The 25,297-nt window shown below is 37.8% G+C and overlaps 1 protein-coding gene across 4 annotated transcripts in view; it reads left to right on the top strand.

The window, feature by feature from the left end:
• LOC132850283 (inactive dipeptidyl peptidase 10-like) overlaps nucleotides 1–25,297 on the top strand; it is an 82,430-nt gene that overhangs the window by 17,504 nt on the left and 39,629 nt on the right. Inside the window, exon 1 of one of the 4 annotated variants that reach the window (XM_060876709.1) lies at nucleotides 11,922–12,267. The exons of the other annotated variants lie outside the window; for them this stretch is intronic. Within the exon in view, the coding sequence (XP_060732692.1) occupies nucleotides 12,214–12,267 (54 nt within the window). The 5' untranslated portion in view covers nucleotides 11,922–12,213. Of the gene's footprint in view, nucleotides 1–11,921; nucleotides 12,268–25,297 lie in introns of those variants that run through there. 4 annotated transcript variants of the gene reach the window in all.

The following is a 25,297-nucleotide window of genomic DNA, read 5'->3' as shown; positions in this document are numbered from 1 at the left end:
TGGGACAGCAGTTAGTATAAAAGATGTCAAAAGTGGGTAAAGAGTCCTGATTGATTTTCTCATCTGTTCTGTCTAGTCTCTGTAGAGTCTTGCGCTCTGAAACGGTGCTGTTCCCATACTGTTAACAAACGGAAGCAGCTGATCAGCATGTTCAGCGTTGTCCACCTGTAGAAGATGGTGAGGATGGGAGGAGGAAGATTTAGCTCTTTTCAAACTTTGAAGGAAGTGGAGAATCTACTGGGCTTTCGTGGTTAATCAGGTGGTGTTCAGGATAGAGCTCTGGAGAGCTAATGTGCATGCAAAGAATCTTGGAACTTGAAGACACTTCGTACACTTTATCTTTATCATTGCACTATCCTACACTAGAGAATGGATTCCATTTTGAATAGTTTTTTCTCAAGGTTTCTTTCTGAAGTTGCTCTGTCACCCCTGGCTTGCTCATTAGTGTTCTAATTATACACTCGGATTTCCGTAAACCTGTCTCATTACAATGTCTCTTACTATTAGCGATATACAAATGAGTATGTAAGTGTGTATGTGTGTGATGTCCTTTGATCCAAGCCTGGTCCTATCCCTTACATGTCTACACAGATAAACTAAGCATATAAGCATACATTTTATTTCATCACATCAGCTGGCCTTCACAACATGATTTCCATTTTCGAAACATATGACATACAAGAGTCTTATCTATGCAAAAAAAAAAAATCCTAAAAATCCCAAGTGAGACAACAATGTCATTATCACAAGATAGACATAGAGCTAAACATACTGTATCTTACCAGACTTATGTACTTTAATCGAAAAGTAAAAATGCACAATACAGAGTGTAAAATACACATTGTGATTTTTCCCTTTTTTTCTCTTAGCTATGTCATTAGCTGTTTTCTTTAGCAATCACACCAATGTATCACTAACAGCTATTTGATCAATTTGGAGCAAGATTATCCAGTTTATCAGGTCCTGCAGTTGAAAATTCTTTTTTTTATTTAAACAATTGTCTTAAAGAACAAATCAGGGATGGTGCTTGGAAAACCTTATAAAGTGTAAATTCTGCACAGAATTAGCCAGTACTTGTGTGAGCTATTGCTGGCACTCACTCTGGCTCATCTCTTTCCTATTTTCATCTATCCTTCATCCTCATCATTTACTCATCTCATCCACCATCCATTCTAAGATAAGATCAAATCAATTGAACTTTGAATGAAATATTTTGGAATAGAGAGATGTATAAAGGATAAACAAATTAAGTTCTACACAGTATAATTCTGCTTGTAAAAAAAGAATTACTGAATTTGTCAGACTTGGCTCAAAGTTCTCTCTGCAGCATCACAAATCAAAGTGTGAAAAATACTCCTAATAGGTTTTAGCCAATTATTTTTATTATTATTATTTGCTGACCAGCTTATGCTAGGATTTTTATTTTTTTTGCTAGAAAGTGGCCCCACTAATTAACAAAAAGACTGAAGGAAGGAGATGGTGAAAGGCGGCACGATTTAAATAACTTCATTAATGGTGTGGAATCCAGTGGGTGCTTCAGCAATTATCACTGTGACCCAGAGAAATTAGCTGCCAGTCCCACGGGACTTAACCCAATCTCACGTTAACGAGAACAGCTGCAGCTGTACTGCCCATCCTTACTCCCCTCCCCTCAGCTCCCCTCTCCACAGCACAGGTAGACACACTGAATACACATCAGCGGCTGCACCATCGACACACAAAAGGTGATGGGAAATGGTCAGCTCTGTCTGCAGTGCTAGTGTATTGTTTATGTGTTCTGTATGAGTATGTTGCTTCCTGAGTAACAGAAACAAACTTATGCACTTTGACTGAGAGAGAGCATTACACATCGTCCTTCCTCTGGTTTTCCTTCTCTATTCATACAGCATCCTCTTTCAGTTCTCCTCCTGTGTAGAGGAATAAGTAGCTATTCCTGGAGTGCAGTGAGAGCAGGGGAAATGCATGAGAGAGAGAGAGAGAGAGAGAGAGAGAGAGAGAGAGAGAATCAGTGAATAGTTAGAACATGCCATCACAAAGTCAGCTTGAATTAAAACATGATTTTTTTTTCAGCTTTCCTTAACTAACATAATTTACATATTTACTTTGACAAGCGTTTAACTTCAGAATTAATAAATCATAAGCAATATTAAAAAAGTAAATAAAGTTAACACTTCGAATAATTGAGAAGTTAATGTTTAGAGAGAAATGTGTCACAATTTCAGTTCAGTTATATTTTAATGTTTCTAGATTTAAATAACATACTGAGTTGCCAGGTCCAAGCAGAATTTCTTATGTACTTAACACCGTACTGGCCTCAAGGTGTAAATCCAGGTAAATTCAGGTTTAACTTTGTTAACTGGTTAATGTTCCCAATCAACAATGGCAAAAAAAAAGGTGCTGGTTGATGTTGGTCATTGTGGAGAGCTACATAGAACTACATTACAGTGTTAGTTACATTGCTATTGTTTCTTACAATGTATTAATACATTAAGCATTAAGTTTGTGGTTTGTTCATGTTGCCTGTTTAAATAAATACGCCATAACGCACCAGCAAGAGTGTGAATATACAAAATTTTGGTGTAGGCACAAACCCACAGAGATTGGGTTAAGTCCCGTGGGACTGGCAACAAACTTATTTCTGATCTTCATATAAATAGTATGTGATACTGAGTGTGGTGGAAATGATATGTAGTGAAGGCGAGAATGATAATAAAATTGTTGAGCCATGTAGAGAAAGACCAATAGAGCTTATGTAATTGGCAAATAGAGCCAAAAGTGGTGCTACACTGCCTCATGAGAGGAAATTGATAATGATTGCATGCTCCTTGGAATAGGCTGAAATAACGTAAAGGACAATATAAAAACAGTATAACTTTTTGTAGCCTGCTGAAAGCTCTGTTGAGCTGGAATGTCTCTGAACAGTTAATAAATACTTTATGATCTGCATTCTACAGTTTTTTCACCACAACTGATTCTTTTTGATATCTGTGTAAAATAAAATCTATGCTTTTTACTCTGTTTCTTATTTATTAATTAAATAATACGCTTTAATTTTTATTTCAAGAGGTTGTATAAGGTCTGCAGTTGTCCAACATCACAAAAGTCTTAATTTTAAAAAGAAAACCCAATTATTTAATAATGGGCCCAAACGTTATGACTAGCTGCTCGGATTCATGGAAGGGACAGAGTCACACTGTATAGCACAGATTTGTGGAAAGTAAAAAAATCAGAGAGAAAGTTCTCTGCCTGTTAGAAGAAATTGGTAAACAATAGACACTGAGCAAACACACAGAAGTTTTTAAACACTTCAATATTAGCCTCACCTTTATGTTCTTGTACTTGTAATCAAATGAAAATCTCTGTTCAGTACCCTTTTTTCCAGACAATACACTGATTATTGTAAACTATCACACTCTGAATACTAATTTGGCCTGGTTGGATGCCATTGCTTTTTAAAAATCCACCACATCGCATGTCTTTCATTGAAAGTCATCCTACCTGGCTAATTGTCTCCAGTGTTTAGCAAGCTGTGCTTGTTTTGGTAGCAGACAGCCTGTGATCGTACCCCATGCGGTCATATGCATAATGATCTCATGAATATGAAATAACAATCACACAGTCCTTTCAGATTCAAAATGATCAAGAATATCAAAATAACCCCAATAGGTGATTGTTGCACCTGAACTTAAAAATATTTTAATGAAGTGAATAAGCATATCTTGATTTTGATTCTGCTTTTAGGTCGAGCATTTGAATGCGACAGGATTTGAAAATGCAAATTCGTATATATTGCACCGCATGCATTTTAATACTCTTCCATAGTTATATTAAACCAAATGTAATGTTTAACACTAGAAAGTTCTTAGTTTGAAGCATTGACTATTTCTGATGAGAAAAATGAGCACTAGCGTCAGAAAAAACACTACAGTCTTTACCGGTTGTGTGCAGCACTTGACTAATTTTGGTCATTACTCACAAGGACTCATGCAGTCAGCCCTCTATTACTCAGCCATGTTTGAGCTCTCAGGCACATTCCTCTTGGTAACAGGCAGAGCTAATCGGTAAAGAGAGACAAGAACCTTCAAGCTGAAGGATGTCATGAGCCAATCGATTAGATATAGATGATCAGCTCAGCTCAAACAGATTTGTAAATTCTCCCACTGACACAAATCTCTTGACTCACACAGATTAGAAAACCGACATTAAATCGATATAAGTCTAACCTCTTTTGCATGAAGGGTTTGCAAGTAAGGCAGAAACACTGAAGTATAGAAGATACACACACAAAACGCAAAATGTCTGAGTGGGATAGATTTGGAGTATGGCATGGTTTTAATATTGCTGTTGAACACTTCTGTAAATGACAGCTGACTGATCAGTATTAATACAGGTTCCCTTTCGAGGGAACTCGCTGCCTCATGGCTGACACTATGATTTGCTCCCATTGTCAGATATGGCTGGGACATTCTGGGAGGCTTTGTTTATCTGTGCCATGTGCCTTTATTTTTGTTTTTTGTATCACGTGTGTTAGCCCGCCCTTTCCCCCCATTATCCATGCACTTGGGTCTGTATTTTATCCATGAAGACACCCACGGTTTTCTGACACCCATAACATCAGCATGACACAGCGTCTCGTTCCCTTCTCAGGGAATCGGGTTACATACTGTACGTAACCTGGTGTAGATATAGTAAGCATCTAATTACACTGTTTTGAAATTATGAATATACATTTTTATGCATGAGCTGTTTGTACTTTAATTAGAATGGCTTCTGGAAAAATGTGAAGATCTAAAATGCTGATAATAACTGGTCATGATATGATGGGAGGACAAAATATCAGAGCATATCTCGGGGGTCTTTACTCTGTGCAATCAAACGACACACAGTCACTGATAAGAGTGAGTCTGCATGTATCTATACTCTGGGCCAGAAAGAAATCAGCCCCAGAATTGTTTTGGTGCATTTCTTTTGTGCATTTTTACATACCAAAAATTAACCTTTATATTAATGTCTTTATGTTAACTCGTCAGGGAAAATGATGTTTACTCTTTTTGTAACTCTTAATTTACACTCATCATAACATATTAAACAGTGATATTTGTGATGTTATTAGCATTATTATGGAATCAGCCAAATTATATTATAATCAAGTTAAATAAATAAACTTTAAGTGATGACTGGACACATGATTGTTGCCTGAAAGTCTCTTTGGCACCAGAATAACCTGATCTGTCACTGTGAATACATTGAAACCTGACATGATCTTTAATGACTGGTGCCTTTGGGTCTGGGATTGATGAGAATGTACATGCTGTGTGATAGATTGAGTGTAACTGTAGCCTCCTCTTATTGATTTTAGGCAAGCTGTCAAATCTTGCACCTTGTGCATACACTGCACTCTTAGAAAAAAGTACTTCAATAAACCTTTTAGAGTATAAATGCTTGTTACCTCAGTAGTGCCCATCAGGACATTTTGTTCACACTTGTATATAGAGGACAGAGAGAATGCAATGTAAATATAAATGTTATTTAAGGTGTGTGATTGGACCTTAACGTTTACATTTACATTTCTTGTAACTCAGGGAACAAATATGTACATGCACAAGATGATTTTGTCTGATAGAATAAGCCCACGTTTATGGTGTGCATCCATTACCAAGCCCTGAATAGAAACATTTAGTAACTACACATGCTGCCAAATTAGAACTGTTTATTAAGTGCTGTGTATCCACTCTCTATTTGCTCAGGCTTAGAATATGGTCATGTTATTTTTACACGGTATTTACCCACATGCTTTTCAAGGTCTGTATACATTGCGTTTTTTATCTGGTTTTATATTTTTACCTCTTTTTTAATCTACTTGTGGAGTTTCAGTTTGGATCACTTTATATATTCTCCTGTCAAGTCTGAATTCACCACTATGAGACTAACAGAGCTCAGAGGCATTAAGGTAAGAGCATAAGTCCATCGTTAATCAGCTTCTTGCTAAATCAACATGCCAAACTGATGCTCGCAATCACATTAACTCTTCCCACACTGCACTCATTAAGATAAACACACAGTTGGCACAATACACCAAAACGCTTAGGTGCTAATGTGATGTATCTTATAGTTTGCCACTGAAACCTGATGCCTGCACATTTATTTGTCGCAACTAATTACATGAATGCGTAAACCCATAAACACCAGAAATGCTATTTTTGTGAGAAAGCCCAGGCTTTTAATAGAAATACTCCTGTTATATACACATAATAACATGGCACTTTACCAAAAAATAATGCTGTGGAAGCGGGGGAGTGGTTGAGTGCCAGTTTGTGAATGGAGGAAAGTGAATGGTAAGAATCACACACCTGTGCCGAATTGTATTAATGAGTGTTTTCTGTTGCATTGAGGTGTAGCAGGGATAAAATTGGGGAGACATGAGCCGAACACACAGAGCCATGTGTGTGAATGTGTGTTGATGCTAGAAGTGCTGGACAGCAAAACAAATAAATCAATGAGAGATAAGGTAACATGGAGTCTGTCCCACTGGACGAAATTGTCAATACCCTAGCTGGCTTTCACCAAATGCAACATCAGTACCCCGATCTGAAGCGGGCAATTTTGCAGCAGGTCACAGCCCTGAACAGCACCGTCAGTGCCTCCGCTTACTGGCATTCTGGGACATCAGCTGTCTATTTGCATTTGTCTAGTAGCTCTGAGACAACTCCTGGAAGTGGCCACTGACCAAGCAGCATGGCCCAAAGATGTGATCGATTTTGTGTTGCTGGAGCAGTGTGTAGCTTGACTACCAGGGTGGATGGTGGAATGGGTCGTGGTCATTTCAACCATATATAGCTGATGCAGTACATAGTGAAATGAAACAATGTTTCTCTAGGACCATGGTGCGACATAAAAAAACACAAAGCTACATAAAACAACACTGAGATAAGGATTGAAAAGTACGTTTTCTAGCCACATAAAGTGTATATTGTGCAACCTACCAGGCTGGATGGTTGGTGGTATGTGGAAGCATGGGTGTGGTCAAGTGCTTGTCAAGTTAGTTGTAAAAGGATCACACACCTGTGTTGAATTTTATTAACGACTGTTCACTGTTGCAGTAAACAGCAGCAGGGATGAAAGAGGGGGAGGGAGTAGAGCACACAAAACTGTGTTTGTATGTGTGTGTGTTGATACTAGAAGTGCCGAAAAGCTAAACAAAAAATAAAACTGCACTGTGAGTTATTCCAATCCTGCCTCCTGTTTCCTCTTTTGGTGAACTCTCACAAACATTCTACAAATGCATAGGTTCCCTTATTGTTCCTGAGGGAACTTGCAGTGTTACAGACATGAGAAAACAACATAATGCTCACACAGGGCATTCTGAACAGCACAAGACTGAACAAGAAGCACAGTTTAGTAAAGAATTAAAGATAAAGAAAAAAATTAGTAATGTAATAATATATTTCCACAAATTTTAACGAGTTAGTTACATCGGATCTCATGCGGCTATCTTCAGCCAACCATTTTGTCTTGGTTCTTGAGTCCTGCTGGATTCAGACACTATTCTGAGAACACTGAGCATGAGGCAGGAGTTTAACCTTGATGGGATAACACAGTATATGCACACACATTCACACCTCAGAGTAAAATAAAGTAGCGCATCCACTTCCTAGCATGTTTTTGGGAGGTGAGAGGAAACAAGAATACCCAGCGATAATCCAGGGGGACACTTGGAGGACAGAGAGTGACATAAGCTCAGGACCGAACGTGTGACCCTGGAGCTGTGTGTTACATAAGGTTTATATAGCACACCAAAACAGTTTAGGAGAACATAAGAGTGAGTGTTACTGTACATGTGTGGGGGAAAATGTATTGAACAAGGATGAGAGTGAACTTAATATGAAGAGTGCAGAATTTGATATAGAACATAGAATATAGAGCAAGTATAAAGAAACGTACAAGATTTACTGTGTAAACCTCACAGAACAGTGCAAAATAGAAGCAGCACATAGTATTTAAAATACAGAAATTACGAAATAAAGATGATTCTAAAGATGAAAGTAAGCAGCATCTTTGCAGGGAGGTTTAGTATAGTGAGGTACACAAGGCCAGCATCAGTTAATGCCTGTTATTAAGGCTCGTAATAGTATAGAGAACAGAGATTATATTTCCTATGTCTATAAAAAATCATACGTCTTATCTGTCTTTCATCTGTATATGCCTACACTCGTAAGTATGTATGTGAGTGCACTTGTTTGTGTAGGACATGAATGTACAGGGCTGTGATCTGTCTGCTCATGCACTCACTCTGCCAGGAGCCTGCTGCAATTTAGATTACATTATGATAGGAAGAAGAGAGGGAGGAAGAGAGAGAGCGAGAGAGAGAAAGAGGAAGGGAACGGGTCGGTTGTTGGCTTTGTGACTAGAGTGTACACTAGTGTGACAGGAGCAGATGCTTAGATTTCATTTTCTTCCTGTGAATTTGATTTAAATTTTAAAATTAATCACGTTATTTAATCATGACTATAAGCTGAAGTCACCATGTCCTAGTGGTCCTTGTTCAGTGGGGATAAAAATCAATAGTCATCCAATCGCCTGTCCCCACTTTAATCTGGGGGCTATTTACCGATGCATGGACTTGATCTTTTTTGTTTAAATGAGCAGAAAAATATTTTTAATTATCAAGGTTTAGTGGTATTTTCTGCTTAATGTGATCTAATATGGCAGAAAGCCACACAACTGAAGTGAGTAAGATGAGCAGGTGCTGCAACATCTGTTTAATTATCTGAACGTGGAATTATTTGCGAATCATGGGTCTTGCGGGCTTTGATTTTGCATTTCCTTTGAAAATCTGCAGAAACTTTCCTTTCAGCAGTACTTTAGGTTTTGATTTTGAAATGCTTCCATCCACTAGTAACCCTGTCTGACCCCACCGAGCTGCTCAGATCCTCCATCTACTTCTCCATCAGGAAGGAGCTGAATTAGATGACCTTTAGAAAGCACACACACACACACACACACACACACACACACACACATACCACATTCTCTAAAAGCTGAAAGTACAGACTTTAATGGAGAAATGACTTATTGACTAGGATAGAAAATCACACATCATGCATTTTAGGTTGCTGTGTTCATTATGAATTACATTAAAATAAAAATGATAGATATTAACAGATTATTTGCAGATTTATCTTAACTAGAGGCTACTGCTGAGGGCCAGATTTACCTGCATGAGATGGAGATAATACTGTATTTAATCATGCAAATGCTGCAACTGTGCCTGGAACTGGTATGAGTTGGAGGGTTTTAATAGATGCTCTGAACTGGCTCACATGCCACATTTGTACACAACACACATTTAATTTTGGACAGAATGCATTTTCTTTGCATCTGAGCCTGGATGCCTAGTACATCTGGCCCTGAATGTCCTAAAGTATTTATACATCCATTTGTCTAATGTTTCTTTGAAAAGCATTGGATGTTTCCCCATTGGCTGCAATAACAGCCTCTACTCTGACATGCCTAGATATTGGGGTGTTGACGTGGGGCAACTTTTGTGAGATTAGGCATTCATGGCTGTTCATAGCCATCATAACCAGTAACAAAAGTTGGAGGATGCAGTATAGCATTGCAGCTGGAACATTTTGACACTCTATGCACATTACTGCAAGTTTCATCATGCTGCCTTCACCCACAGACACTATTGATTCATGTCCAAATGTCAAAACCTGCAGTGTATGATTTGGACAGGAGTTTGTCCTTTAACTCTGGTCTTTCTGAACAGAATATAATTTAGTAACTCAAATAATGACTAAAAAATTTATTAATTAAAAAAACTTATTTCACTAGATTTCAATAGAAATTCTTGATGCTGGGTTATCTGTAACGATTATCTTTAAACCTTAAACTCTTAACCACATGGACTCAACCAATGTTCAGACTATTTATCAGACTCATATTATTATATAATCAATTGGCAGGCAGCGAGACAGGACAAAAAGCTACATACATGGATAAAATACTACATTTTGGGAATAATGATCAATATTATTTGTTTTTACTTTATTTTATACTACAGGAATCCTGTGGTCAGATCAGACAATAGTTCCACTTCATTGTTTATATTATTGAGCTAATTCTATTACATTTGGTAACAACTTACAGATGGGTTTATATGGTGGTTGCTTCACATTAGCTTTGAGGAGATATTAATCTTGCATGTAATCTTGTAAGTCTTAAGGACAGAGGATTTAGCACTTTCATGTTTTCTGGTAAAATAAAAATTTTATTCTTTTGTGTTATTATGGAAAAAAAGAGGGACTAATGAGGTAACAACTGTGTTTCTTGTGGACGTTCAACAACATTTTAAAACATAATTGTTCTAAAATTAAGAAAATCATTGCTATCACATCACCACATTAATGATAATTTTCTGATAGTAGCACATCCCATTGTGCTTTATTCATTGTTTAAAATACACTGGAATGCTGGAAGCTTTTTAAAATCTTTTGTTATTGCTGTTTCTATCGAAACACCTACAGAAACACATGCATACTGTAGATGTGTAAGACTAACCACTGTGTACTAGAAAGCCAATTGTGTGAGAATGATGTACAAATAATGTGCAACCTTTATTCAGGATAGTACTGCCTCTTGCTGACTAATATCGATTATGTCAAAGATGTGCTAAACTCCTCTTCTAGCTTGTGTTTATTCAAGTTTATTCTAGATTCTAGTTTGCGTTCCACGCTAGGTAACTATTTGAAGACTTTTATATGAAGGAAACTACAACCTGAAACCCATCATGTTCAAGAAACCTAAATGGCCATATCAAGGTTGCTGTGTGTGTGGGATGTGAATGAATTAGGGATGTGTAAAAATAGATATAACTAAAACATAATGGTCAGCCATGGGGTATGCTTCTATGATGCATGTACATGTGTGGGATAATGAACGCTGTTTGGCAGTGTCGCTCATGAAAGAGCCATTTGCAGTGAATGCTGAACATATCCAATATACACATATGTGCTTATCACCTTGGAGCTGGGGAGAACAGAGAGATTCAAGAAACAGAAGCTTCTCTCCTCTTGCATCCAAATCCTAACCAATTAGAATATATTCCTTATTAGTAGGGGTAAGAGGTTTAGATGATGTATTCCATTAACAAACAGAAATAACACTGTGTGCCTGTGAGTTTCTGTCTCTCCCTCTCTTTTACTTTGTATGAGAGTGTGTATATGGGTGTGTTGGGCTAGAGAGAAAGAGAGATCATGGCTATCATGAGTGAATTGTTCTGAGTGGATTCAGACTGAGCTGTATCAGGGATGAAAGATGTTATGACTTGTCGTTACACACAGCACTGCTGTGAGTGAGTGACAGGCAGTGTTGAGCTCTTCATGATGGCACAGCATGAGAATTCATGGCCTGTGTGGCTGTGCTGTGAGAACAAGATCTCTATGAAACCATTGATGGAATGTATAGCAATGCCAAACAACAGCACCATCAACTCCACCAACACCATAACAGCCAAAAAGAACACCACTAACAACAACAATGATAACACCATCACTACCACCAACAACAGCAGATGCTGGTAAAGAATACCTGGGAACTCAAAAAGACTTGCTGAGAGAAGTAGTGTGCTTGGAACTAGCACCATGGACAGCACCACATCAACACCAGCATAGCATCAACTTCACCACCACCACAATAATAACGATGAACTACTGAATAAAGCGGATATACATAAACGATTTTAGTCTGATTAGAAGTGTCAGTTTACTTTAAGAAGCACAGTGCTCTAATGTGTGTGTGTGTGTGTGTGTGTGTGTGTGTGTGAGAGAGAGAGAGAGAGAGAGAGAGGTCGAGCTCCCGCCCCCTAAAAGGAGCATCATCACCACACGGCGCTGCTTTCCTGGTCACGTCTGAATTCTCCGAATACTCATAATTGTCTCTGCAGGAATTAAGGAGAGAGAACTCGCGAGGGAAGAAGGAGAAAAAGAAGAAGAAGAAAAAGAAGACGTTACCGTTCATGCTCAGCTTTAAATAGCGCGCACTGGGACGCCACGCGCTCTCCACAAAAACCCGGCTCTTCTGAACACGCTTAAAGAAAACTGCTGTCCTAATCCGGTATATTGTTCAGTAGTATTGGGATTTGTGGCTTTGGGAGATCTGCCACAGTGAAATTGCCTGCTGCAGCCACAACACCGGCTGCGGGATTTAAGGATGACGGCCACTAAGGAGCAGCAGATCCAGAGAGCCAGTGCCCAGCAGGACGAGGTAACAAGGGAGAGAGAGAGAGAGAGAGAGAGAGAGAGAGAGAGAGAGAGAGAGAGAGAGAGAGTAAATGGGGTTTTCGAAGTCTTTCCTTTCCACTTCTCTGAATGCGCTTAGACATTCATGCGAGGTTAGAAAGTCACAGTGATGCTCTTCCTCAAAAGCACTGTTGTACCGCAGGAGCTGCATAAATGAATTTCAACTCTGATGAAAAAATAAAAGATAAGTAGCACCTATAAGTCGTTGCAGTTGTTTAAAGATGTGCAGAGAGGCAAACGGAGCGGTGGTGCTGGATTCAGCTCGCTCTCCTTCTGTCAGCTTTCGCTTTGCGCGCTATTGTGAGAGCAAATTACGGGACACGATTGAGCTCCGGCGGTGCAGATGTCACTATCAAAACAATTAGCGGCCCTCAAAGCGCGTTCTAGGCTCCACGCTTTCGGAATGCTAATCCCCGCCGATTTCTAGCCTGGGGCTCCGGAGTGAACGTGTTGGACTGAACTGAACTGCCGACAGCATGCATTGTAAGGCAGCCTAGTAAACTAAGCGGTGGCATTGTGCAAAGCTGCACTGGAAGTCCAACCTGGCGCAATCTCTCTTTTGTGCACCAAAATACATTTTAACTGCATTTTAACATAAATCACAGGTGAGAGCAAAGTATGCGCTCATATTTTCTCCCTCTCATCACTTTGTCTGTGCGTGAAGCCCAGTGGAAGGGCTCAGCGAGGGAATAACATCACCTGCTATTCGCTAGAGGGCCTTTGGACGTGACTCAAATCGCGAGTAAAACATTGTTAGGGCTTTTCTCGATCCTCAGGACGCAGTGGTGCTGAATAATTGATGGTGAGCCGTTGTAAATGTTTCACCGTACATGACTATAACGTTGTGCCCGCTGTCGCACCTGCGCATCCGGTCTCTCCGTGCCGCAGGACTTACATCAAGGCTCTAATAAATGTTTGATAGAGGCATCACGACATTCCGGGACACCGTGAGCGCCTTAAATACAGAGACCTGCTTAAACAGAGCTCATCTTAAACATAGAGCTCGTTTTATACATAGAACAAATTTTAAACAGATCCCTCTTAAAAACAGAGCTTATCTTGAGCTTATCTTATCTTGTCCCATCTTAAACATAGAACTCACCTTGAGCATAGAGCTCGTTTTAAACACAAGACTAACCTTAGGCATTTAGTTCATCTTCAACAGATCCTATCTTGTACATAGCGCTCATCTTATGCACGGAGCTTGTTTTAAATGTAACACCCTTTTTAAGCATACAGCTTATCTGAAACAGAACCCATGTTAAACACAGAGCTTGTCTTAAACAAATCCCATGAACATACAGCTCATCTTAAGCATAGAGCTTGTTTTAAACATAAGAACCATCCTAACCATATAGTTTATAAGAGCTTATCATTAGTATATAGCTAATTTTATACATAGAACCCATCTTAACCAAATCCCATCTTAAACACAGAACTCCTTTTAAGCATAGAGCTTATTTTTAAACAGAACCCATAAAGAGGTCCCACCTTAAGTAGAGAACCTAACTTAGAGATGCCATCATAAACACAGAGCTCATTTTAAATATAAAGCACATCTTAAATAAAGAAGATAAAGAAGAAAAAAAAAACTCTTTAGAATTCATACCATTAATAGAAGATAGAGCTATTATGTTGTAATGTTATGCCATAAATCTGAAAATATATCACACAATTATGTATAGTATCACAAAACTATTAAAATGTTTTTAATCCGTTTTTCCAATTGGCTTTTTAACCAACTGGCAGTTTATAATCATTACTATTTTCCCCATTTTTTTTTCCCACTATTTTCACTATTTTTTATTACTTTCTGTTTCTCTCTCTCTCTCTCTCTCTCTCTCTCTCTCTCTCTCTCTCTCTCTCTCTCTCTCTCTCTCTCTCTCTTTTTCTCTAGCTAGTATTACTACATTCATTTTACAGTTTAATTACATCAACCAGCAACTATATAAATAACTCAGTGATCCACAAGTCAGATAAGAAAAACAGAACAGACTGCAGAGTGCTGTACGCTTTTTACCTGTATACCAGTATGCACAACATGAGTAGGTCTATGTAGCCTACATAGACTCAAGCTCATCTTCAACTACTGCTTTCCATTATGCATATCTCAAGAAAAAGGCATGATTTTTAAAATTGATTTTTATCATTGTACACCAATTAAGCTTACATTTTCTAATATGCTTCCACTAGTACTGCTTTATACTTCCAGTTTAGTGTATTAAGCTCAATGTTCAACACAACTTTACTAGATTTATAGTAGCAATACTTTTGCATGACTTACACTCAGTGATTGTGTTATAATATTCGAGGTTAAAATGAAACCGTAAAGATGCCACAAAATGCACTAATGATGCTTTATGACACTGTCCCAAAATTCTGCAATGTTCAACCTTAACACCTACGAGACTTTACAATCCTCACTTTGTTCAAAACACAACTCAATACTCAAATGATTACTCAGCATGTTCTTTCCCCCCACACAACCTAATACTTTCCTTACATACTGCTTTCTCTCCCACACACGAGCCCAATACTTTCATAACCTTCCTCCTAACTATGTTCAGCTATCTTTTGCGGTTTATTCTGATTGCTTGTTTTATGTAAGATTTCTGTTCATTTCTAACCTTATTTCTTAATTTGCATATTGTTTTTATATGTTTATTGAACTTGAAATAGAAAGTTCATCAGATCCTCACCTCACTAATTCTCTTGAGGCTGTTCAAAAGTGTGGAGGCATTTTTTTTTATTTTTCCTGTAATTACAGTAAAACTTCTAACCAAAAGTTTTAGATTTGTATCTGTAAGTAAATGAAATGGAATATAGTGTTTTGGAAAAAGCATTGACATTTATTATGCTATGACTCATATCAATCTCACTGATGAGTTAAAATGGAAATATTGTTTCCTGATAATATGTATGTAACTTCACATTAGTGTCTGGAAGACAATGAAGACTTTTCTTAACAAACTTGCACAAACAATACTCACACCTACATATCAAAAGATTAGGCAGCATTTAGTGGTTTTAAGTGGAACCACATGATGCATTAAAGCTCTGTGTGATTGTTAGGGTAGGAAGTTTGAATGCAGATAAACTTTTACGCTGGCTGTTTTACTTCTTAGTGTGATGCAATTATGGCACAGCGCATTACTGAATAAAATGGAGAATAACTTTCCTTTTTAAAACTTCTGAAAATGATTCATGATCACATTCAGTGATCTTCTGACCCAGATATTGGTTGACATGAATCGAGCAAACTTATTTAAAACTAGAGAAGCATGGCTCCATTTGCCACTTGGTGACATTTCTTGATATTTCTCTGGCTGGCTATACACTCAAACCACATAAAATCTGATGCTAAGTTTATTGTTGCATAAAATTACATTTCTATTGCTGTTCAGTGAAGGATTAAGATAGGATTGTAAATAGGCTAGTGCATTGACCAAGGATTACTGACTTCTAGCTTCTTATAAATTGATTGAATTTAAGTTGAAGCCTGAAGAGAAAAAATAACTACTGAACTAATGAGGAGTTAAATTAACACTGATTTTTAGTCATGTCTTATGATATGTGACTTTATTTAATGTTAAAGGTGAGACTGTGGTCTGTTTTTTAAGACCGTAGACCATACATGCTACTTTCTATTCTCCCAACTTTATCTCTCCTCAGGTAGTGTCACAGTTCTGGGGGTTTCAGGTCTGTACAGTAGAACACTATGTTTGAAATGAAAACTTGCCTATGAAGTTAAATGTCTCAGTACTTTTAAGTACTTTTATGTGTTCTGAAGTAAACTACAGCATATCAAAGACAACCAGGGTCAAGTTGCTTTTAAGGCAAAATCTTTTATATAGACAAGATTCCTTTTAAGACTAACTGAAAATGATTATAAATTAGGGTGCCTAGAATTTTTGGCAGGTAGTGTAAATATATGCAAATATATTTATCACTGTAATACCTTAATCTCATATTAATTTATTCATTTCATGTAGAATGTTTCAAGACAACAGAGGGAAGACTACTTTTCAATTGCTTCCAGACAGCAATGATATTGACTTGATCTAAGAAAGCAGATTGTGTATTAAAGAACTGATTGTGACACACATCTTGGGCAAAAAAAGTTGCATCTAGCAACAGCATCACCTTTGATGGAACTGTAACCCCATTGAAAACCTGTGGAATTATTTGGAACAGCATGTTAAAGACACCACTGGCAACCTTAACTGACAGTCTTGTAATTAGGTTATAATTGTAAAAGTATTATTAGGATCAGACACATAACTAATTTATATCTATGTGTACAATTCTCCTAGAGGTTATTAGTGACTGTTTTTATGATTCACATGCTGTACAAATTATCCCAATTATTTTAGGCAATTGAGGTCCTGTGATTCCTCTGGTCAGTGTTTCATCATGCTTACTGAACAAGCCACACACAGTTCTAGAAATTGGCTCTACAGGTGTCATCATGGTAAAGTGGAGTGTCAGTGTGTTCTACTTGGACATGAAGCACAAATGACAACCTCAGAGTCTGGACAATGATCCCTGCAAAAAACAAATGTTCAGATGCACAAATTATTGACATTTTTCAATAAAGCACTGAGATTGGTGTTATTCTTTGTCCTGGGATCTTATATATAAGTTTGTGTATGTGTGTGTGCAATAAGTATGAGGCTATATATATCAGCCTCCTGGAGGCTTTTGGCTTTTGCTCTTGTTTTGAGTGCTGCAGGATGAGGTTATGCCAGTGCTGTAATCATGAGCCTCCACTCTCTCATCCATGCCAAGGAAATTACGTGTCATTGATCTTGAAAATAAACATCAAACAATGCATCAGCAAGATATACCTTAAGCAGACCATAGAGTGCTCTGCACAAAGTATTCAACCCCATCTATGTGACTACAGTATTGTTCATAGATTGAGTGGGCTCATTGATTTCTTTACACATTTAGCATAGTTGTTTGGGGATGAGACATTGCGTACTCTTGAGAACAAATGCATCATACAGAATGATAGAACAAATCGTTACAAAGATGTGAAAGTATTCTTTATGTCCTGTAAGTTGCCAGGTTTGGTCTCTGTGGATCACAGTTGTTTGTCCAAGACATCCCATAGATGCTCATTCAGACTGAGATCAAGCCAACACTTCTGTCATGTTCCTCATCACATTCCTGAGCAATTTTTGCTGTGTTGCAGGGTGCGTTATACTGCCATTGCCATTAGGGAACACTGTTGCCATGAAGGGGTGTACTTGGTCTGCAACAATGTTTAGGTATGTTATATGAGTCAAGGTAGCATTAGCATGAATGCCAGGACCTTAGGGTTCCCAGCAGCACATAAAAAAGCTCCACAATGCCACTATCAGCTTGCCTTCTTCCTCAGGTAAATGATGCACATGCATCTGGCCATCCACATGATGTGAAAGAAAATGGGATTCATCAGACTAAGACACATTCTTCCATTGCTCCTTGTTCCAGTTCTGATGCTAAAATGCAAATTATAAGTGCTTTTGGAGGTGTACAGGGACAGCATGGGCACTCTGAATGATTTGGGGCTATGCAGCCTCGTACATAACAGGCTGTGATGCACTGTGTGTTCTGATTTGTGCTACAGTAGCTCTTCTGTGCTATTTGACCAGATGGGCTAGCCTTTGCTCCCCACACACATCAGTGAGCCCATGACTTTGTTGCCGGTTCATAAGTTGTTTTAACTCTGACCACTATTGGTAGGTACTAACCACTGCATTCTGTAAACACCTGGCAAGCCTTGTTGTTTTGGTGATGTTCTTTACCATTGCCCATTTTTCCTGTTACCATCAGATGAACTTTGAGAATTGACTTGTTGCCTAATATACCATACTCCCTAAAAAGTTCCATTTTCCATTTTGGCAGTGGTTTTAATATTATGGCTGATCAGTGTATATATAATGTACTTTTCAGTTATATTTTGTACTTTTCAGAGTGGTGTTTGTAAAGTTCTAAAGTTTTTGGGTAATACAACCTCTGTAGTCTTAACAAATTCTACCTTAGGAGTAATGACTGTGATTGTAAATATACAGTATAAGTATGTGTGTTAGAAAGCACTGAGCTGCACAGTGAAATGTCAGAATCTAGTGAGATCGTACAAACTGTGATCACAGCAGCTCGCCACTAAACTCCAAGGATTTAGAATTTGAAAGCATTTGAGCTGAGAGCTCTGACCTCTTCGTTTCCTCATACTCTTGCGAATCCTCCTTTTGTGAAAGTGCTGAAAACCTCTTTATGGCACTGTACAGTTTTAGAAGATCATATATTTATAATTTTATTGAAATACTTACCTGGCCTTGCTTGTTTGCCACATTAGCTTTGTAGGTCCAGTGCAAACTTGTCTCGGCTGCGTAATTAGATTTGAGGTAAGAGTTTAATTTTTGTCTGATATATTGTTTAAACACTCTTTAAACATGAACATAAGCATTTCAGTGTTAGCAGATACATAGTGCATTCAATTATTTATGCTTTTTAGTATTCTCTTTGTGGGTTTATAAGGGTTTAGTTTGGTCAGTTAAGTTTATAACTTGTGTGTTTTTATTACATTTTGCAATTGCTGCTAAATTGTAAAATTCAGTTCATTGCTGCTAAAGTAATAATAGTAAAGCTGCTAATAGTAATATATGCACAGTATAAATGTAGTACATGCAAATGTTTAAGAAAATTATATTTAAGAAAATTATGGTTAAAAGTAAGTAAATGCACAAAATATTTAATGACCGAAACCTTTATATTAAACATATTGATATAATGATGGTTTCTGCTCATCATAGTTCCATCTAAGCTGCATTTTATGTGCCCTTAAATGCACATGAGGAAGAGCAGACATACAGGTATTTTGGCCATGAAACCTGTGAAAGATGGTGCTTTATCATGCCATATAAAAATGCAAAACCTCTTACTGCTATAAAGAATGCATGGCTAGTTGTGGTCAGTGCTATTTTTCTGCTAAGGTTACAGTTCCTTTTGCAAATTGTGATTACTGATTAAAGAAAGTCTTCAGTAATATTTTTCTGTCTAAATCTGTAATTGTGCAGTCATGACGTCGTTAATTATAATCACAGTCATGTAGGATTTTCTGTGGCAGTTTTCTACAGAATTTTTCTGAACCCCAGCCACGTTTCAACTCCAGCTTGTGACCTCTCATCTAGTTTAGTATAGCATTCTGCTCTCAGTGCTGAAAATCAGAGTCTGAGCGGGAGAAGCATATCAATGCAGGGATTTAAATATCCCAGGATGCGTGCTGGCGAGCAGCTGATTCCTAATACAAGATTGCCGTACACGAACAGCAAGCAGAATACCACTGACCAGTCTAATGATCTTATAATTGTATTTCATTCCATCTCCTTTAAACCTGTTTTATCTTGTTATTTCTGATTGTTAAAGAACAGAAATGAGTGGTTGATAGAGCAATGAGTATTCTTGTTTATAAAGAACTTTTGAAACTGAAATCACACACGTTTTCTCTAAATGGACAGATTTTCTAGTGAAACCAGCTCAGGATTTTCACACAGTGTTGGAGTTGAGAGTGAGTGATTATAATTGGTGACTTGCTTTCATGTGATACACTGAGTAAAACTCTGACCTGAAATGTGCATTTGAATATTTTATGCATTTGAATTAAATGCAGCATACAGAATAAGTGTTTTTCTTACCCAAAGGAGAAACAGCAAACAGCAATGAAGAAGATCTTTGGTCAACATGATACAGAATGGTAAAGGGGCTCAACACTGAATGGGGGCAAGAGATTTTCAAACCAATCATGAGGTGATAGTACATTATTAAACCCTACATTTTACTTATTTTTTTATTTTCAATTTCACCACATGAATTACACATTACATGATGAAAAAGCTGAAAATAAGCTTTTCAACAGGCAGCAATCTGAACTAACAAGGTGACAAATTATTTTTTTATTTTATTTTTGGGCTTCTAGGAAATCTATGGATGAAACAGGCCTGTTTTTGTGTGTGTGTGTGTGTGTGTGTCCACCAACATATTTCGGTATAGCAGACTTGATATATTCTAAATGCTATAAGACAGGTCTTTATGTACAGATTTTTTTAATATCTTTGTGTTAAATGGCAATGTGATAGGCTCACTCCTTTATTTCTCGACATTCAATAAACGTCAAATACAAAGCCTATTCCCTGCTGGGAACTTTCCCTTTTTCTTTGATATTGAATAGAAAAATGCAAAAAAATTCACAGCATCTAACAGACTGAATGCTAGTGTCACAAGGTCTGTTGGGCTCCACTCTTAAGTAAAGTAGGTATTCACTCAGAATCAGCTTCTTTCTCTGTATTTGCGCTCATGACGGCTGAATAGGGATTAAGATTTGATGTGATAGTAATAATGGGATGTTGGAATGGCAGTAATGAGGGAAGGAGGAGAAAAGATTAAGCCTGTGTTAGGCAGTAATCTTTCCGTCTGCCCGCATGTCTGACCAAGCGTTCAGCAAGGTCGGACAAGTGGACGCTGGCTAAAAATAGGTTACTTATTAACCGCACACACACATGCACGCACACACAGACAATGTCACATATCTATATGCATAGTAACTTAGTTACTCAATGACAACTGCAAAGGACAGAGGGATTTATGGAACTGTCTGACATTAGCCAGTCCGTATTAATCCATCTGTATATGCAATGAAAAGGAAGGTCAGTGCTGTACAAAATCCTACAATCAGTATTCACTGGCATAAACGGTAACAGTAAAGCATGAATGTCATATCATGAATGCCTAGTGAAGGTTATGATATGAAAAATTAAACTGAACACAATTAATTTTGAATGCAATCAGTCTATATTGTAATTACAGCCATATACACTGCCGGCAGGAAAGAAAGTACTGAGAAATTATACTTAAGTGAAAGTGAAAGTCAATTTAGTGAAACCTGAACATGCAAATTAGATGGAGTTCATGCCTTCTAGGAAGGCAAGGAGATGCCTCATTTTATACAATTCATAACTTTCTCAAGCATACGCAAACATTACTGAGGACGGGTTAAGATTTGCTCATGCTCAAATTCTGCACTGAAGTCTGGAGGCTGATCTATTATCAAAAGCACACATCGGCTACAGTGCTATTTACATTTTGCAGCATGAAAAGGACACTACAAATACATTTTTTCAATGCTGATGAACTTGATTGGATGCTGAATTGAACCCATCTGATTTGTGTCGCATACAGTCTGTGTCTGAATGTCGGATTTATAAAAAGTAGGTGTACATAAAAATGTACAGGTTAAAAAGTCATCCTTTATGTAAAGTACAGTAAGTGTCAGAGTGTTCAATCTCAATAATGTCATTAAAGTTCAAAAGCTTCAAAATGAAAACTTAAACATGGACAATGGACAACTTCATTATTGTCCACCTCTGATTTATATATATATATATATATATATATATATATATATATATATATATATATATATATATAATCTGTATGTGAAACCAGGAATGTTTTCTCCTTGTTCCATTATTTTCTGAACTGAGAAACATAAAAATTGCTATTCAGTAACCAATATGTTATGTTATATTGATTAATCTGTATTTAACATAGAAGACTCCAGGGTTTGACTGTCAGTGTAGATGTAGCCAGCAAAAGACTTTTAGATTTTATTTTATTTTATTTTTTAAAATAACCCGATCTTGAACATTATTTACACTCCTGGTACTCTGTCCTGAACAGCAATACAGAGCAATTGTTTAAAGCATTTTTCAGATGAATCAGAATGCCAGGTGCTAGATTAGATTAAATCACCCTTCATTAAATGACAGGAACATGTTACTGAATCTAAATGAAGTCAGTAATACCGTGTTGGCATGAAGAGGCATTTTAACTGAAAGTGCTGTTCATATTCCATTTATATATCACATACGGATCTGCTCCTGCCAAATCACACAGCTAATTACAAATGCAATACAAATACCAGGAAATAATTGGGTGGTGAAATTACTGAAGTTCTTGTTATTTTGGCTTTGAGTAAACACCATGGATTTGGAATAAAATAATGACAACGAGGGTTAAAATGTAATAACCTAAAGTCTACTTTAATGCTTGAGAGTACTAGCTGAATCCTATAGGAATAACAACACTTTTTTTTACCTTATACTTCAAATTCATTCATGAAAATTATTTAAGATATAAAACTCTCCAGTGTGTTCTCAAACTAATCTTTAGCTTCAGTATCTGGAGCATATCAGTGGTTATCGTAGATGCACCTACATTTTTTTCTCTAACAAAATGAAAGCCAGGAAACTTAAATCGCATTCAATGCTATATGTTGGCATTTCTTTTAGGTACCACCTACTGCCTTAGCATTTAAACCTCTGACAGGTGACGTAAATTACATTGATGTTCATGTTACGATGACATCTGTCAATGGGGTGAGATACTGTATATTAGGCAGCAAGTGAGTAGATGTGCTGAAATCAGGACAAATGGGAAAGGTTAAAGATCTGAATGACCAGATTGTGATGGCTAAATGACTGGGTCAGGGCGTCTCCGAGTCTTGTGTGGAGTTCACAGTATGCAGTGCTTCGTACCTAAAAAAATGTTCAAGGAAGGGCAATTGGTGAACCATCAGTTTTGGCTCCCAGTGCTCATTGATGTTTATGGGGAGTGGAAGGCTAGCCTGTCTGATCTGATCCCACAAAACAGTTACTGTAGCACAAATTGCTTAAGAAGTTGGCTGTAATAGAAAATTTCATCACACCTTGATGCGTTTAAGTCTGTGTAGCAACAGAGCAGTCAGAGTGCCAATGCTGACTCCTGTCCACCAGCAAAAGCACCTACAATGGACATTTGAGCATTAGACCTGGACCATGGAGCAATGGAAGAAGGTGGGTGAATTTTCTTTTACATCACGTGGACAGCAATTTGACCCTTGTCAGAGTCTTCACTTCCCATGCACATCACCAAGCATTGAGTGCCCATGACCTTGTTGTCCAGTTCACTTGTACCACTTTTGGTAGGTACTAGCCACTGTATACTTAAAACACAACACAAGACCTGCCTTTGTGGATAGGCTATGTCATCTAGCCATCACAATTTGGCCCTTGCCAAAGTCACTCAGATCAGCAGCCCAGGTGCTTAAGACAAGTAGAGCTCTTCCAATCCAAGATATTTATATATAGATATATGTCAGACAAGAGCTCTGCATATCCTGAGCACCTGGGCTGGTGATTAATCCACCCTGAGAAAGTCAAGAAAGAGCTTTCATCACCTTTTTAATCCCAGTGAATATGTATTGTATGTATGAAATATTGTCAGCAGTAATTCTACATTAAATACAGATTAAGATAATGATTGTGTTGAGAAAATCACTGAATAAAATGTGTGTAATTTTTTGCAAATTACAATAATGACCATAGAGATAACAAATATCCGGATGCTGGGTGTATTCCCTGGCGAAGCCCTGTCAGATCTTTTAATACATTGATTTTTAGCTTCTGCTTGTTTTACCTTCAGTCTTGTCTTGTAGTAATAGGCCTGAGGTCATATGATTTACTTAGTATTGCATTTCAAATGGTTTGTCCTGTTGTGGGTTGAGACATCCTCCAGAATGTTTAAGTTAAACATGGTTAATCAGCTTGTCTGAACATTTAGACTAGTTATATCTCCTTAATAGAGACACAGACAATACACCAAGCTGAGGTTGATAAAGGTGGTGGCAAAGCTTTGTGCCAGTTCAAGTTTTTGAAGAAATTGTATCAAATGCAGATCAGCATAGTTACTGTCTAGAATTTAAAGATATAAAGTAGGGAACAGTGAGAATATGCCAAGGCTGCAATCTCCACTTTCACTTGAAATAACCTGCATTTCTTTCACATAAAGAGAAAGGCAGCAATGCTCAAAATATACCGCTTAATTTTATTCCACTGCAGAGGTGGCAGGACTGATAGGTTTAATTACTATGATCCACTTATTTGGGGGCACAGTGGCTTAGTGGTAAACAAGCTTGCCTTGCACCTTCGGGTTTGGGGATTCATTCCTGCCTCTGCACTTCCCCTGCCTTGCGTGTATGTGTTTGCATATTCGCCTTTGTGCTTCAGGGGTTTCTTTCCTCCATCTGAAGGCTGATTGCCATCTCAGAATTGCTTGTAGACTGTGCAGGTGATCCAGAGTGCCATCCAGGGTGTTCCCATCCATTGTGCGCTGAGTCTCCTGGGACTGGCTCCAGGTTCGATGTGACCTGTATAGGATACGTTTCAGAAAATGGATGGATGAACCTACTTATTATTTTTCTTACTGGTTATGGCATGCTGGTATATTATTGAAATGTATTTTTCCCAATAAACTTACAACGTGAAGATTTCTTTAGGTTTTAGGGATTAGGTTTAGATTTGACTGAATTATTGTCAGTTGTTGACAATTGTCATTGTCAGTTGTTGTCATTATTGTATTGACTGTTAGCAACTGTTAGATCTGTTAGGAGAGACAGGCATATAGCATACACACACACACACACACACACACACACACACACACACACACACACACACACAAGCATACACACAGACAGTATTTGTGTTGCATGAGTCTCTCTATCTCTCTGCCAGGTGTGTATTTATGGCTCCTTCTCCCTTTGCAAAATAACATAGTGATGGCCAAAGAGAGAAAGAAGCACATTTGGAAGATATAGTGCAGCTCTGACAGAAAATCAAACATGAGAAAGTGAGAGAATCAGAGAGAAGAAGAAAGAATCTGCTGTGTACATGAAATGGATGTGTGTGCCTGTCTCGGTGACCTCGGCTTTATAGCCCTGCTGTTTATTTGGACTGTAAATTGTAATGGAGGTCTGGCTTTTTATATAACCTGTGCGTGTTTGTGTGTATACTGTATGTCTTCAAATGACCATCTAATGCATTTTCTCTCTTTCATGCTTGTACAGCCGATTATAAATGAACCTAGCAGGAAGTGGGGAAGAAGAAAAAAGATAATCACACATTCTTCAATTT

This window comes from Tachysurus vachellii, chromosome 8 (assembly GCF_030014155.1).
Source record: "Tachysurus vachellii isolate PV-2020 chromosome 8, HZAU_Pvac_v1, whole genome shotgun sequence".
In the NCBI taxonomy this organism is placed as follows: domain Eukaryota; kingdom Metazoa; phylum Chordata; class Actinopteri; order Siluriformes; family Bagridae; genus Tachysurus; species Tachysurus vachellii.
The sequence above is the reverse complement of the archived record's forward strand: the minus strand, read 5'-3'. Positions and strand labels throughout refer to the sequence as shown.